We start from the raw sequence: 15,293 nt of genomic DNA on the forward strand, positions 1-15,293 counted from the left end.
TTTAGTTGTAGGAACTGACAAAGGAGAATGCTCAAGAAAATAGAAAAATGTTGAGGGACTTTCAATATTTTGAACAAAAGAAAAAGCAGCACTTAGATACATACACAAAGGGAGGGCTAATGAATGATCGAGAGTGCTAGATGTCTCATGTGTTTTCTTCTTTTCTAATGTTCTGGGTGGCTATATGATCTGATGTCTCAGTCAGAGACTCTGTGGTCTGACAAGGCTTTACTTCACTTTAGAAATGTATTTTGGTTTAATTTATGCCTGTGACCAATTAGGAGAAAAACGTTCTCTGATACACAAATTGGACGCATCAATTGCAGACAGAGAAAGTGGACCAGTTTGATATAATTTGAGCACTACAGGCAGAACTGAGTTTATTTTCCGATGGAGAGCATTCATCTGAACATGCAGTAGGTGCCCCTGGTCATTCCTGTGTGATGACTTTAAAACAGCCTGATTTTGAGCTCATGGAAAAATTTCAGAGTAATGCCAAGCTGGTAAAAAGGCAGCAGATCTTTGTATATCTTCTGACTGGGGAAAAAAAAAAAAAAAAAAGAAAAAAACCGCTACCCCAAGTTCCTCAAATGCAAGGCTCTGGAAGATGAGCTAGTGGTTTCAAAAGGCATGTCCCAAACCATCTTAGAGTAATGCAATTTACAATACATAACCATATATAGGCAGTAGTAGAATTTGTAATATGTAACTATGTATAGACAATGGAGTTTACTGTTAATTGTCCCTCACTGAGTTCACTGAGTGGGTGAGGAAGAGAATAAGGTAATTTCCAGAGTAGTCAACCCCTGCCTGATTCCAGCTGGTGGTGTCCATTCTCTGGATTGTGCTGACCAGTGCTGGCTGTATGAGAGGAGAGCAGGAGTTTCAGCCCTCTTGTGCTCTGCTGCTCCTCTCTGGACTTGGGGAATGCTGTCTGTCCTATTGGGGACATAACCAGTCCTATGGCTCTGATCTCGCTAAGTCCTCTCTGGATTGTTTGGAGCTGCTGGCATCCATGGGTGAATGCCTACACCATCACCAGGGCAGCAACTGGGAAAAAAGTGTCTGTGTGTATGTTCTCCATGGCAGCTGGGCCAGCAAGCCTCTTCCTACTGGAATAGATTATACTAACAAAGTGGGCTTTCATTGGTATGACTTACAGTGTACATTCCCCCGTGAAGACACCGACAGCTTTAATACCAGTGTAACTATGCTTTCTTGGGATTTTGCCTGTATAGAAATGGTACAGAAAATTAACAAATCCTTCACCCCATTACTTCAAATCTAGCAAACATTGCTACAATGCAGACATGACCTAATACTGTCAGATTTGATGTCATTAGTGAAATTCCATCACAGGAATTCATCCACCAACTCTTCTATTGCTGCTTTCAGAAGAAAATGCAGTAGTAGTAGCTCTGATGGTTTTATCAAAACTCACACTGCCCGATGCTTTACTTACCAATCCTGGAGAACTGAATACTGGAGAATCTCCGGTGTTTGATTTGTTGTTTGAAAATGAGGGAGGGAGTATGTTTGAGGTCCTACTGATAAGATGATGTGGTTTTGATGCAAAAGGAATTGAAAAATTCCTCACCATTGAGAAAGTGGGGTCAAAGCACAGAAAAGAGAATTTCTCAAAATTTTCTAGTTTATCTCAAAAGTATTTAGGACTGTGATTTTGTTAATGTTCAGATAGATTAGTCCACGGCTTGGAAAAAAGTACCCTAGCAGTCCTACAAAATGGATTCTCAGCTGTCCTTTTTTCCTCCAAGCACTCAACAAAAAAAACCAAAAACAAATAAAAACAAACAAAACTTTGTTGAAGACAGAGAGGAACGTAGGACCCAATATACTGGGTTCGGTCCTTGCTTGTCCAGTTCTTGTGTGGTTGGGAAAAAAAAAACAGTTTCTGGCTTATGGTCTGAAAGCACTACACTAACAGTTAAGGAAAAATGGAAAAGAAGGTAGGCATTTTCCAAAGTTTTCAGAGTTGCCGATGACCACATGGCATTAAGGCACCTGTGTACATACTGTGTACGACCTACCATATCCACTGACTGATTGTGACCCCAAACTGAGAGAAAGGTAAATTACCTACTTAGAAAACCATCTGAATGTTCTGAAAAACCTTGATAGTGAAACCCTTGCGCTATTTAATTCACTAGGAAGTTTCTGTGGATCTTAATGCAATTAAAATTTTACCCTGAAACCCACACCTACTGTGTAAAGCATTTGCAAGCATGACTCAGGTGAGCCATGCTGTAACTAGAGGGCTCTGTGACTGATAGATGAGACAACTCAGCAGTGATAAGGCAAGCAAGAAGGGACAAGCTCTTCCCTCCCTGTAGAATTGTCTGTTATAGGAGCTGTGTGTCTTCCTCTGACATACACGATAGCTGTCATTTTCCAGGAGAAAATACTGGTGCCAGCCTTGCAAATCATGAATGGTTGAAAATGACTTACTTAAAAAATACATCCTTTGGCTAGCAGGGGAAGCAGCTCAATGTGGTCCAGCTTGTCCCTGTGTACATTCAGGAACATGTCTGCTTCTCAGACCCTCAGATACACCTGACCCTTCTAGGTCTAGCAAAGATGAGGAAGCTGTAGCTCAATAAGGAGATTAACATGACTATTAACAACTTTCTGCAGGTGTAGAAATCTTAAATGCCTGCTTTCATATCTGTTAGAATTCCACTCTAACTCTGTTAGAGTTCTCGTAGCCACCAACAAAACAGCAATTTGGAGCCCAATTACATGTAACAGGCATCAACTCTCTCTTGATCCTCTTCCCTGTTCCCCAGAGAACTTCCTTAACCTGAAAATTGTGAGGGTTAATTATGAAATCATCTTCAGCAAGGGCTCAAGTACATCAAGCACAAATTGAGGGGAAACGCAAACTGTTGGTGTGATTGTGGTCTCCTTCAGCAGGTCCATGCAGGCCTAATCCCATCCTGCTCTGTGCGTGAGCAATTTTATCACTGGTCTAAATAGCTGGACCCTGTGAAAAGCTAAGGAGAGGTGAGAGCGCAGGGAGAGATGCTGCAGCCCATCTTTCCACGGGTCCAGCATTCCAGTGTGAAAGTCCCAGGGAACTGTCCATCCCCTGTTAGCCCAAGGGGAGGGATGTCTCCAGGGGACGAGGCAATAACATTGTTTAAAGGCCCTGAGATGCTGACTGCACCTTTCAGCTTCTCGGTACTCTGCTGCCAGGAACCCGCCTCATTAAGCTGAGGAGTTAGAAGTGAAGTTTGCCAGGCAGAGCCACAAAGACGACACAGGAAAGAAATAGAGGAAGAGGTGGGAGAGAATCGGATGGTGATATTGCTCTAGTTGGTAGGAAAATGCACATCTGTGGCATGGAAGAGGTGGGCTTGCAACTGTTTGAAACGATGGTTGCCATCTGGGGCTGGCGGTGGAGCATTGTCTTCCCTGCTCCAAAATGGGTGCTTCATCCACCTTGATATCCTGCAGCAGCGTTTTCTGTCTGGCCTAACAGTGACCTAACCTTTAAAGCAGCTATTTTTGGCTGGAGCTGGATGACATGGTATGCTTTCATGTTCAGGCATTCCAAAACAGAGGCTTTGGTGTCTTTTTTGCTTATTTCATTTGAGTTTATATTTGTTTCATGTTTAATTGGTTTCATGTTTAATTAATTGTTTCATGTTTAATCAGCAGCGGCACTGCTGATAGCAGGAATGAAAGTGCCCCGTAATTAGTAGTTTAGACTGTTAAGACATGGAACTAATGTGTGGGCCTGCTCAGGGGAGCAGCCTGGGGAGCAAGAGCTCCTGAGTCCTCTGGCAGCCACTAGACATACTAGCAGTTTTTAGAGGCTGAGAAGGCACCTCATGCCGCCGAGGCCAGGGCAGCTGGGCACCCCTAGGAGTAGAGCCAGGTCCAAGTTTTGGGCTCAATCCCTCCTTACTCACCTATTGTCTATCCAGTAGCCATTAAAGCAAGCAAGGAGGATGGAAGCTGCAGCCCCCGCAAAGTGCCTGGATTTCATCATTGGGTAAGATGCCAACAGGTGAATGTTTACAAAGAAGCCCAGTACGTGCAGACGGTGTGTGCTGGCTGTGGTCGTGGTAGTTGGGGGAGTGGAAACGCTGAGCATTTTCCTGTGGTGTAACATTAGTCTTGGCTGTAATGTCTCTCCAAGGAGCTGCTCTAATTAATGCAAAATACTCTAGTTCCTACTTAATAAATACCGAGGCCCTTCTAAATAGTGCAGAATTAAGAGCCTTTATTTGGTGGTGCCTGCAGTTGAGGTACCAGTTAACCTTTCAAACACTTGGATGCTTCCTGGCAGTGGCCATGTTAGGGACATGTGAGGGAGCAGAAGGTGAGGCCCTCCCTGGGTGCCGGGGTGCTCTGCCCTGCTCCGGCTGCCTCGGTGCTAAGGCCCCCAGCAGAGGAGGATGGCAGAAAAGGTACCTTCACAAAAAAATGCTGCCGAAGGAAGGGCAGGGTCACCTAGTCCGTGTGCGGCAGTCAGCACTCCCCCGGGCCGACCTCCTCTGAAAACAGCAGCCGTTTCTCTGCTGCCTTCGTTGCTCGCTCCCCGGTTAGGCGCCGGCACAGATGAACGGGAGGGAGGTGCTGACTGCCTCCGGGCCTCGGCGGGGCTGAGCGCCCTGGGGCAGGCGGCGGAGCCGGGTCGCTGGTTCGGAGTCTCTCCTGAGAGCCCGAGGGAGCAGCGCGGGGCCGCGGCAGCCGGTGCCCGCCGCGCCTCGGCCGGAGCCCGGCAGCGGGCGCGGCCGTCCTGCGGTGCGGTGCAATGCGGTGCGGTGCGGTGCGCAGCGCGGGCGCGGGGGCCGGCCTTGCCTACGGGCGTCGCCGGGGCGGGCGGTGCGGGCCCCGGCATCGAGGGGCGCGGGGCACAGCGGAGGGCCTCCCCCGCTCTCCCTCCGCCCGCGGCCCCGGCCCCGGCCCCGGCCCCGCGCAGCCGAGCAGCCCTCCGCATGTGCGCAATGCCCGTAGCGCGGCGGGACGGCACGGCAGGCCGCCGGGTGCAGCAGGGCAGGAGCACTTTGCCCAGGCGTCCCGTGAAAGGGCTGCGATTCTCACGGCGGCTTGGGCAAAGGGCGGATGATTCCTCATTTTCTCTTTGTAAATAAAAACGGTACCTTCCAAACTGTACTGTGGCTCGCCTTGATAAATCTGGAGCTTTTATTTTTTGTTGTATTGTATTGTATTGCATTGTATTTTTTCCAAGCAAGGGTGCCAGTGCAACTCGCCCTGTAGCGCAAACGGACCCAGAAAGAGAGAGGAAGATAAAATGAATTTAAATTCCAAAGGGGTTTCAGTGCTGGTTTCCTAGTCCCCGAGTCAGCAATGTGTTTGTGAAAATTCAGCCTTTTTGTCTCTTAGAAAAAAAGGGCTAAATCTACATCGGTGGCCCAGTCTAGGTTTGCTATTCTTTGCATTTTCTATTCAAGTGAATGAGAGTGAATGAAGTGGCCTGGGACCCTTTATTTGATCTACTCAATTGCATAAAGTGACAGAATTCTAATATATTTGTTTAATGCTCTTCAATGGGGCTTTCACTTTCTAGCTTGCAAATGAAGCCTCGATCTGCAAAGTTTTGTCCTTTTTTTCTTTCCACCTTTTTTTTTTTCCTGGCAGAGAGACCATATTTCATAACTTGGGCCACGGTTTGAAGTGATTTCGAGAGGAGTTTTAGACTCGAAAAGTGGGAAATAAAGAAACAGATGTGAAGTTATTGTAAATTCTTATAGTGGGCTCTGGGGCTATTGTAAACCCACTGCAGGCGGTCCAAAGCCTCTCTTTTTCATGCTGTAATTGAAACATATTAATTAGATAATTTGTTGTTAGTTTAAAAGAAACAAATACAGCCCCTCCAAGGCTTCACAGCCTCGGTTTCTTTTTGTTAATAAAAACAAAACAAAACAAAACAAAACAGCCCACAAAGTGACATTTATATTAAGATTCCGCGATAATTCGGCACTGAAGTTGATGAAGCTGCTAAGTTTTGTCTCCCTTTCCCAAGGACCACTTTTGAAGAAAGGCTGGCTCATAAAACTCCCTCTCAGGGGTCGCCGGGGAGTTCTTTTCTCCCTACCTGGCACAGAGCGCCCTTCCCCGCAAGGCGCGGTCCGAGAGAAAATAAATACTCTGGGTGAGAAAGAGCCGGCTTTCTTCAATAGAGGATTCAGTCTGGTGGGGTGGTGTCTTGTCACACGTCGAGGGGAAAGAAAACAAAACAAAACCAAAAAAAAAAAAGAAAAGAAATATCCCGACGAGAAAGGATTCACATACCATGCACTGACATGAAGCAAAAACCCGAGTCGCCAAGCACGGCTGGCTTCGCGGGCTTACCTTGCACAGCCGGGCGCAAGCTCATCCTCCGGAAGAAAAGAGCTTTTGCCTAGAATGAACGGTCTCTTTGCATCAAGTACGCCTGGCTTATAATGTCTCTCTGGCAAATAAAATAAACAATAAAGAAATCCCCCCCCCCCCCGACCCCCACGAAATGTCTCAACGCGACGGAGAGCTCGCCCCCCCCTTCGCCCCTTCCCTCCGCGCTGTTGTCTCTTGCTGTTCTATTTCAGATCTGTGTTTATTGACATTGGACTTGAGCCATTAGGGAGATTTAACAAGTCAAAGCAGTAAATTCAAGCGACGCGCTGAGCCGCGTATTTGTTTGAAATAAGCATCGCAGCCTTTGGGGGAGCGCAGAGATGCGCGTAGGAGCTGCGCGCTGGCGGCCGCGGCGCGGCTGAGGGCGCGGGTGGCCGGGGGTCCTCGGGCAATCGCACAGATACAGGGGAAAACGACACTTGAGAAGTTCGGTTGCGAGCCTTACGATCGGATTGTGTAGCGAGGAAGCTATTGCACCTTTTGAAAATACTTTGCTTTGGGGCATAATCTTTTCAGATCATTATCTCCGCTGATTACTATATAGTTTAAAAAAGACCCTGAAAGTGCAGCTTCATCTTCTTAGCTGAGCTCGGATTTCATCTTTGAGGATTTGTTCTGACTGCTAGATCTTAAAAGGAAAAAAAGAAAGGAAGGAGAAAAAGAGTCCTCGTCGTCTAAAAATGTAGGTCGTCGCTTGTTTAGGAAAAGTTTGTCGAGTTATGTGTCCATTGATCTGGTGATAAGTTTTGAATGCTTTCTTTAGCTGATCGTGTTGATATAATCGTGGGTTGGACTTGATGAATGAGTTCAGTTGTCCCCCATCTGACAAGCTTTAGCAGCTTCATGCATTTTAATCAGCCCAATGATTCATGTATTTTCCACCTTTTTTCTGTGTGTGGGATCCGTTCTCTTTAAAAAAATGGTCGCAACTGGATTAATTACCCTCTACATTAATCTTAAAACTTTTGCAAGGACCTGGCGGTGTGTAGTAAGGAAATGAGGATGTTACTCGCGCTGTTTATGGTCCAGAAATTCAGGGAGAGATCAGGCAGAGAGAAATCCTCTGTAACGTCATTGCCGTAGAATTAGTGAATCCTGTCGGCTCATTAGAATACAATGTCGTTTTCTTGCTAATAAGCCTTTAAGTATTCGGTTGTCTCCTAACTGCGCTCTTGGCGCAGACTGCCTCATTTCCGAGACACTTCTTTACTAATTTCACTAGATCGCTTCTGTCCTTTTCAACAGTTGCAGAATCCTTGTGAAATCCCTAGAAGTATTGGAGAGCCCCGCTGGAAGGTGCCCGGAATCCAGTTTTCATTGTAACTACTTTGCCCTTACTTTTTAAAAGGGACTGTGTATTGGCTTACAGAAAAATGAGTACAATTTTAAGTGTTACAGTTTGCAACCTACCGCTTTTGGAAAGTGTGATCAATGGAGACGGAGAAATTATAGCAGTGGTTGGAGTAACTGCAATGCTTGAGGAGATTTAAACGACAGGTAAAAGGCTACAATAACTCACTTTCACTCGACGAAGATTTTGAGATGCCTCTTGTAAAGAAAAAACATAACTGACAAAAATTCAGTATTCGCGGTCTTAAAAAGTAGCTAATTCTTTAAAGATTTTTATGTTGGCTCTGTATTGTAGAAGCTCACTAATTTTTATACTTTTTAGAGAAAATTTAACTGGTAGTATGTAGGTGATAAGTATACATACACACAGGCGTAAATGTAATACATGTTTATATTCGGTATAAGTGTGTAGGACACAAATGCATATATGTGTGTGTATGCATATATGTATAGATATAAAACCCACGGAACACACCTGTGTATGTTATCTCTTCCATAAACCGGCAATAATGACAGTTTTATCTAACGTTATGGTATGTTAATAACTACATTTATAGTAACCTCCCGTGAAAAGGCTGGTTAGATTATCTAAAAATTGGAATAACATCATTCCTTTTTCATGAACTAATGCCTTTACTTTTGTCGTGTAAACTCTTTAAAAAGACAAATAAGAAACTAAATCTGCATTTACATATTTTAATGAGAAAATATTATTTGGACGACTAGGTTCATAATTTAACGTAGACACTTTTTTAACCTTTGTCTTAAAACACACATGCTGGGAACAAGAACACCAATATTTAAAATGCCATGCTTATTCTGTACAGGAAAAAAAAGTTTAAAAGAAATGTCTTTACAGTTTCAATAGACACTAACGCCGTTTGTGTGGGGTTTTTTTTTTCTTTTTTTTCTTAACTTAAGCAGTTCACAACAGAACACCAGTTCAGTTTCCAGCAAACTACCTAAAACTAGAAAGGAGTATATGAAACAAAAGTGCATTTTACACATTTTATAGTCATTCCTATGAACAAACATTTACAGTTTCCCTAGCCCCCTCTCTCTTGTCTGCAAAGCTCCAGCAGAAATCAGGATGACCTCCACAGTTTGTACCTGCTGTTGTGTTACTTCTCCACGTTTTACCAGTGACTTCAGCAGCTTTTCTTAAGCTATGCCGGGTTGTGTGCTTGGTAACAGGTTCATTTTTATTATTATTGTTTGTTTTTAAGCTATGAAATAAATAGCTGCAAAATTTAAAAAAAAAAAAAAAAAAAAAAAGAAACCCGCAACTCCCCAAACCTTCAGGTTAATTAGAAGTTAACAGACAAACCAACTTCTCTTTCTCGTCCACCTGGAAACTACAGCACACATCCACGTTACAACAGGTACTGCAAAGGGGACCTGATCTGATTTACAGTACAGATGCCAGTTCAGTATTTACATTAACACAGGCGCTTTGTAAACAGCACAGGTGTGGGGTGAGCGAAGGGGCGCCTTTCCGTGTCAGGGCGTCCCGCTCCCGCGGCGCGCCCGCGCTCGCCCCGCACCGCCCCGGCCGCAGGCGGCAGCCGCCGCCGGCGGGGCCGCCCGCCGCCCCCCTGCTCACCTGCGGGGCCCTGCCTGCCCGCGCACCGCTCCGTCTTGCGGGCGGCGGAGCCCGCCGGTCCCGCAGCCTGGCCCGCGGGAATCCTGCCCTTTGCGCAGCAACGAGACACGCACCGGCGGACACGCACAGCACCCACACAAAGGACACGAGCACTTCCCGGCGTTTCCAAGATCCAAGCGTTTGCTGCTTGGAGGCTGGAAACGTCGCCGCTCTCACGCAGTGAGACTGCAGCCATTTCACACTGTTTATGGTTTTAAAGATCGGTCCTATATAAACCCCTGCTCTTCCCCAGACAAAGGAAGGGAAGGAGGCACCGCCGGGCCGGGCTTGCCTGGTCCCCGGCAAATCGAAGATGCCTGAAGTACTTTTGGAAAACTAGTGATGCATGTGGCGGTTCCTACCGGGCGGGGAGGGGGCCGGGCCGGGCCGGGTGGGTTCGGTTTGCCTCAGAAGAGCGGCAAGCAAAGTTCGGGCCCGGGAAGGCAGCCGAGAGGCGCCGGAAGGCAGGGCTGAGGGGGCGAAGCAGAAAGGCAGCTCGCGCGAACGGCAAACCTCAGTTTCCCGCGGGGAGTTGTCGCTGCTTTCGAGGAAAAGAGAGGAGAGGAGGGAGGAAAGAAGCGGAAGGAGGGAGAGAAGGGGAGGGAGGAGAGCTCCGAGGAAACTTTGGGAGAAAGAGGACGGCGGAGTCCGTGCGGGCGGCCCGGGTCAGTGCACCGCCACGGAGTGCAGGGCGGGCGCCGGGCTGGTGAGAGTCTCGCTGGGGGTGGCCGGGCTGCTTTGGCTGGTGGCCGTCTGCGAGGACGTGGGGCTGAGGGAGGGCGGCGAGTTCGAGAGGATGGTGGGGATGGGCGCGGGCAGGGCGGGCAGGGCCGGCACCGCGGCGGGGGTTGGCTTGATGGGGACGGGGATCGCCGGCAAAGTCTGCCCCCCATGGCAGAGCGGCTTAATGGGCACGCCGTAGGCGCCGTACTCGCTGCTGGCCATGGAGATGGGGGTGGCGGTGTCGATCATGCCGGAGCTGTACATGTGGGGCCAGCCCGTGCCAATGGAGCTGCCCACCGTAGTCAACTGGTTGGGGAGGGGGTAGGCGGCCGGCATGGGCTGCATCGTGGAAAAGGCGAGGCCCCCGGGCATCTTGTACTCTCTGGCGATGATGTTCTCGATGGCGAAGGGGTGCTTGAAGCTGGAGGGCTGGGACACGCCGAGGTTGTACGTGGACATCTGGGGCAAGTGGGTGCCGGTGGCCGCCAGGGCGCTGAGCCGCAGCTTCGCCTGCTGCTGCAGGTACTGCGCCGCGTCCGCCGGCTTGCTGGGGGCCAGGTGGTCCGACTTGACCACCTTGAAGCGCTTGCGGCGGCGCAGGAAGCTGCCGTTCTCGAACATGTCCCCGCAGCTGGGGTGCAGCGCCCAGAAGCTGCCCTTGCCCGGCTGGTCGGGGCGGCGCGGGATCTTGATGAAGCAGTCGTTGAAGGAGAGGTTGTGGCGGAGGGAGTTCTGCCAGCGCTGCGTGTTCTCCCGGTAGTAGGGGAAGCGGTCCATGATGAACTTGTAGATCTCGCTCAGCGGCAGCATCTTCTCCGGGGAGCTCTGGATCGCCATGGCGGTCAGCGAGATGTAGGAGTAGGGAGGCTTCTGATCACTGTAAGTGTTTCTGCCCGGGCGAGGCATCTTCGCTAGGGGACCCGCGGAGATCTGCAGAAGGGCAGCGACAAGGAGGGGGTCGGGGGTGGGGGAAGAGGGGTGAGTCCGAGAGGATTTGCACCGACACCCGGCCGGGGCAGCGGGTGGGTGCGGGGCCGGACAAGGGAAAGAAGGGCGCGGGGAAGGGGCACGGCGGACCTCAGCCCTCGGGGGGCGGGGTGGGGGCAGGGGAAGCCAACCCGGGGCTCTGCGCCGCCGGCGGGGAAAAAGCGATGTGCCTTTCTCCCAGCTCCGGCCTCGCTCAGCCTGGCCTCCCCGCAGCAGCCCGCGCCCGGAAAGTTACTCCGGTGGTAGCTCTGCCTTCTGGTCTCGGCGAGGAGGAGAAGGGGACCCCCTCCCATCCCCTCCCACCCCATCCCCTCCCCTCGTCTCCAACCCCACTCCATGCATGCCCCGCATGTGCCCACCTTAAAGTTGCTGGAAGTTGACAGTCCGCATCCGGGACGCAGCTGGGAGTCCGGGCTCTTTCCCACCCCGCTCCTCCGGCGTGCCTCTCGCTCCTTTCCCGGCCACGCTGCTCCGCTTTAGTCCCGAGGAGGCAGCGAGCTGGCTTGGTTTTGGGAATCCTCTGGTACACCCCTCCCTTCTCCTCCGCGGGCTGAATCAGCTTCTTTTACACCACCGGCAGCCGGACTGTAGCAGAGGCTTGTTTGCTTCTCTGCAGCCGCGATGAGCTAAGTAGTTGCCTCCATGTCCTTCCTCTAACCATCTGATAGTTTTATGTGGTGACATGAGCAGAAAAGACCCCTGTAGAGGCGCTTCATTAATGTGCCACTTCTTTGCTATCATATGACAATCGCCTTGGGAGCAGGGGGAGGGGAGCGGGGAGGAGGGGGCTGGAGAGAAAGGCATAATCTGGTTTCATTTACACCTATTTACATGGACACCTTGGGCCAATGGGAATCATTTCCATTTGAAGACAAGGCGAGGGGTGAAAAGGCTCCGCCGGCGGAATTGCAGTGCGATGGTACCCGGTGGCTGGGGGTGGGGGGGAAGGTATGCACTAACCTCTCTGTGGACTTTGCAGGAAGCTTAGTCTGCAATTCACACTTACAAATGGAGGTAGTGAGCAGTGGGATGTTTGACATGGAAATTGCTTGGCTGTGGTATTCTGTTTGTTCTGCATTGTTATCTGATTTGTATTGTTGGCTAACTTAAGGCGAGCCTTTTTCCCTGTAACGAGAGACTTTCTCTTTGCCAAATCCGCTCTCCCCGAGCGAAGGTTCTTTCGAGGGGAGAAAAGACCGGGGTTCCTCCGTGGCCTCCCCGGGAAGTTCCCCCCCCCCCCCCCCCCAGCCCAGGCAGGACCGTTGCTCCAGTTCCGCGGACCTGTTGGCGCAAAGCCGGGCGAGTCGCCCTAAAATGCGCCGCAGCGGCCGGGCTCCTGCTCCGCGGCCGGGGCACAGCCCCGGTGTGCTCGGTGCCGAGCTGCCCTCCGCGCCGCTGTCCTGCTCCCGGCGGGCCGCGGGGCGGGGGGGTCCCGCAGGGCTGGTCTGGAGGAACCGGTCCGTGTCACCGGTTACCGTGCTAAGCATCGTCAACCCGCCGCCTTCTGCGGGATTTCCGTGGTGTGTCTCAGGCTGTCCGTGTGCCTGTGTGCTTCTCGGTGCGCACTTGGGCGTGCAGGAGCAGGCAGGACGTGTAACACCCGAGCTGCGGCTCTCTGCTCCGCTGTACTGCCTCCTCCCCGGGAACCAAGGCCCGATCCTGGAACCGCAGCCACCCCCCAGCTTTGGGGGAGCAGCCCCACGGCCTGTCTCCTGTCCTGGGGGGGGATCAGGCCCGGAAGGTCCCAGGCTTGCCCCGGCACAGGGGGGAAGTTTGTAGGATGTGTATTCCCGAGGCTGCGGGGCATCCTGCCACCCTAGAGCCAGAATAACAGATTGTCTCGGGAGCTGCAAGCCCTGGGAGGAAGAGCCTTTGTGGTGAATACACATCCACTCCATTAACAATATTTTCGGAGTCGGTCAATAACTCACCAAAACGTAACTTAAACACGATGAATTTAGGCGATTAAACAATTTCATTAATATTGAAATGGCTGGCGAGGCTGAGCGCGCCCGCTTGAAATGCAAGCGCACGTTTTTCAATATTAACAGAAGTACTTGAAGAAAAGAATAATGTCACCTTCTTAATTCAGCAAAAATCGCTGGGGTGGGGGAGGGAGCGCCGCGCCGGCTCTCTGAGCAGCGGGCTGCTGCGAGAGGGGCTCCGCGGGCGCCTCAGAGCCTCTCGGAGGGACAGTCCCCATCAGGCAGGGCTCCCCGAAACCGGCCAGCGGCTCGAAAACGCATTTCACGCTGCGACTAGCTCCGACGTCGTGTGTGTTAAACTGCGTTCCCCTCGTTCCAACCCGGCCGCCCTCGGTCCCCTCTAATCCCTCTCTCTCGGGGCAGGGTGTCGTTTAGAGAATAATGGGCAAATCATTGTGTTTCTAGGAATCCGAGAAGCCGACCTCGGCCCCGCGCTGCCGAGCTAACGAGCCCTTTTGGGGGGAGACCTGCTGCATGTCACCCCCCTTGCAGAGAGGGGCCCGGGGGTGCGGGTGCGGTTCAGAGCCCGGGAGCCGCCTGGCTCCGTCAACCGGCCCCGAGGTGCTTGGTGCCAGCCGGGCGGGGCAGGAAGGCAGCCCCCAACTTTTCCTGGGGAGTAAGAGGTGATGAGCCGATGGACCTTTGTTAGGGGGTAGGAAAGACAATACTCTGAAATGAGGACAGATTCCTCCCAGCGTCCCCTAGGACACCGGGAAGGCGGCTTCAGGTTTTGTATTGAGAGCCCCCAAATATGTGGGTTTAATGGGCACCTCCGACACCCCCCCCCCCCCCAACTTCTGACACCCCTCGGTTCGGGTTTTGTCTCTGAGCCCAACTTCGCTCCTGAGATGCCTGTCAAAAAGAGAGCTCAGAAACAGCACGGGAGTAAATAAAATTCACAGGCTGACAAATTCTCTTCTTCCTCTTTTTGCCGGTACCTCTTCTTTTCGAAGAAAGAAAAGAACCAACCGCTGGCGCAAATGGGAACCCGCAAGCTGTAAAGTTAAAGTCGACTTCCGTTGTCACTTGCTGCCCCGAGTGCGAACGAGGTATGGCTGTAAGGCACCCGAGGGGTTTTTTTTCCAGTGCAAAGGAATGTGTGAGCGGAGGGGCAGGGCAGGCAAAGCCATCCCGGTAATTGATACCCAAAGTTTCACCTCGTGTTAAGCACGCAACAGATGACAGACCTGGGCAATATAGGATTTAAATGTAACTTGTAGCATTTGCTTTTTACTTTGAACGCTAACATTAGGGAGGAGGGGAAGGGGCAAGTGAATCCAAATCCATTGTGCAGAAAACCAAAACAAATAGACGTTTTTCTGAAGCCTAATTCAAATAAGGAGCTCAGGGGAAGTGTTGGGAAAACTGTATAAAATACACATAAGTCAATTATATCAATGTGCAAACCCAATGGAAATCTATTTCGTGCAATAGCCATTCAGCCCTTGCATGGAGCCCATCATGGACCACCTTTCTGCATGGAAGGTTTGCAATAGCCCCCTTTCCCACAAGCAAGACCACACACGTTTACAGATTTGGTAATAATTTATGCTAATTTTCCTCCATAAATCCACAATTCGCCTCAGTGGCAAGCGGGGCTGTTGAGAGAGGAAAAGGAGAGAGAAAAGTGACAAATACAATATTGATTTTGAATCCTTGTGGCTGCAAGCAGGTGTGTAGCTTTGCAGAGGGGAGGAGTGGGAGAGGCGCTGTGGGGGGAAGCCAAGAAGTTTTCCAAGGATAAAAAAAGAAAAAAAGAAAAAAAAAATCTACTCTGTGTGAGAGAATAGCTCACAACCTTGTTAATATTTACAAACCAGTTGGGAGAAAAGAGAAGGGAGGGGGGAAGTACCAGCTTCTTAGGGTTTCCTAGGTTGCGAAACACAATGCCAGGCTCTGAGCAAGCTTCCTCCGTTTTGGAAAGTCAACTCCAGGCTGCTGGTTGTGGCTGCATTTCGGCTAAGCCTCGCTCTCTTTTTTGTAATGATTCTGCTTCTCTTTGCTTCTCGGGGGCCGGGAGGGAGAAGGAAGCGGAGAGATTTGGGCTCTCCCGCTTTTCTCTGTGCTTGAATTCCCGGTGCGGTTTCCCGAAGCACTCGGGCCGCTCTGGGAACGGCGGGGCTTTGTCCCACCCCACATTCTTCACCAAATCTGCCACTTTGGCGTGAAACTACTTAGCGCCCTTTCAAAAGGATTTTGTTCCTTTCGCAACGAGCCCTAAA

General features: G+C 50.6%; 1 protein-coding gene and 1 long non-coding RNA gene across 2 annotated transcripts in view; one reads left to right on the plus strand and one right to left on the minus strand.

The window, feature by feature from the left end:
- The window catches only part of LOC148050254 (uncharacterized), a 300,584-nt gene that overhangs the window by 150,577 nt on the left and 134,714 nt on the right, over positions 1–15,293 (plus strand). The window contains exon 5 of the long non-coding RNA XR_015701596.1: positions 14,025–14,120. This is a non-coding gene — a long non-coding RNA (uncharacterized LOC148050254). The remainder of the gene's footprint in view (positions 1–14,024; positions 14,121–15,293) is intronic.
- Positions 10,043–11,005, minus strand: FOXB1 (forkhead box B1). The gene has a single exon (XM_087744462.1). The coding sequence runs from the start codon at positions 11,003–11,005 to the stop codon at positions 10,043–10,045; it is 963 nt and encodes a 320-aa protein (XP_087600588.1).

Source organism: Nipponia nippon, unplaced genomic scaffold (genome assembly GCF_047370975.1).
Source record: "Nipponia nippon isolate SJK-2023a ecotype South Korea unplaced genomic scaffold, ASM4737097v1 scaffold_9, whole genome shotgun sequence".
NCBI classification, from domain to species: domain Eukaryota; kingdom Metazoa; phylum Chordata; class Aves; order Pelecaniformes; family Threskiornithidae; genus Nipponia; species Nipponia nippon.

Bases quoted from the DNA above. Each gene is read 5' to 3' on its own strand.
- FOXB1 (XM_087744462.1), bottom strand. From the start codon at position 11,005: ATGCCTCGCCCGGGCAGAAACACTTACAGTGATCAGAAGCCTCCCTAC.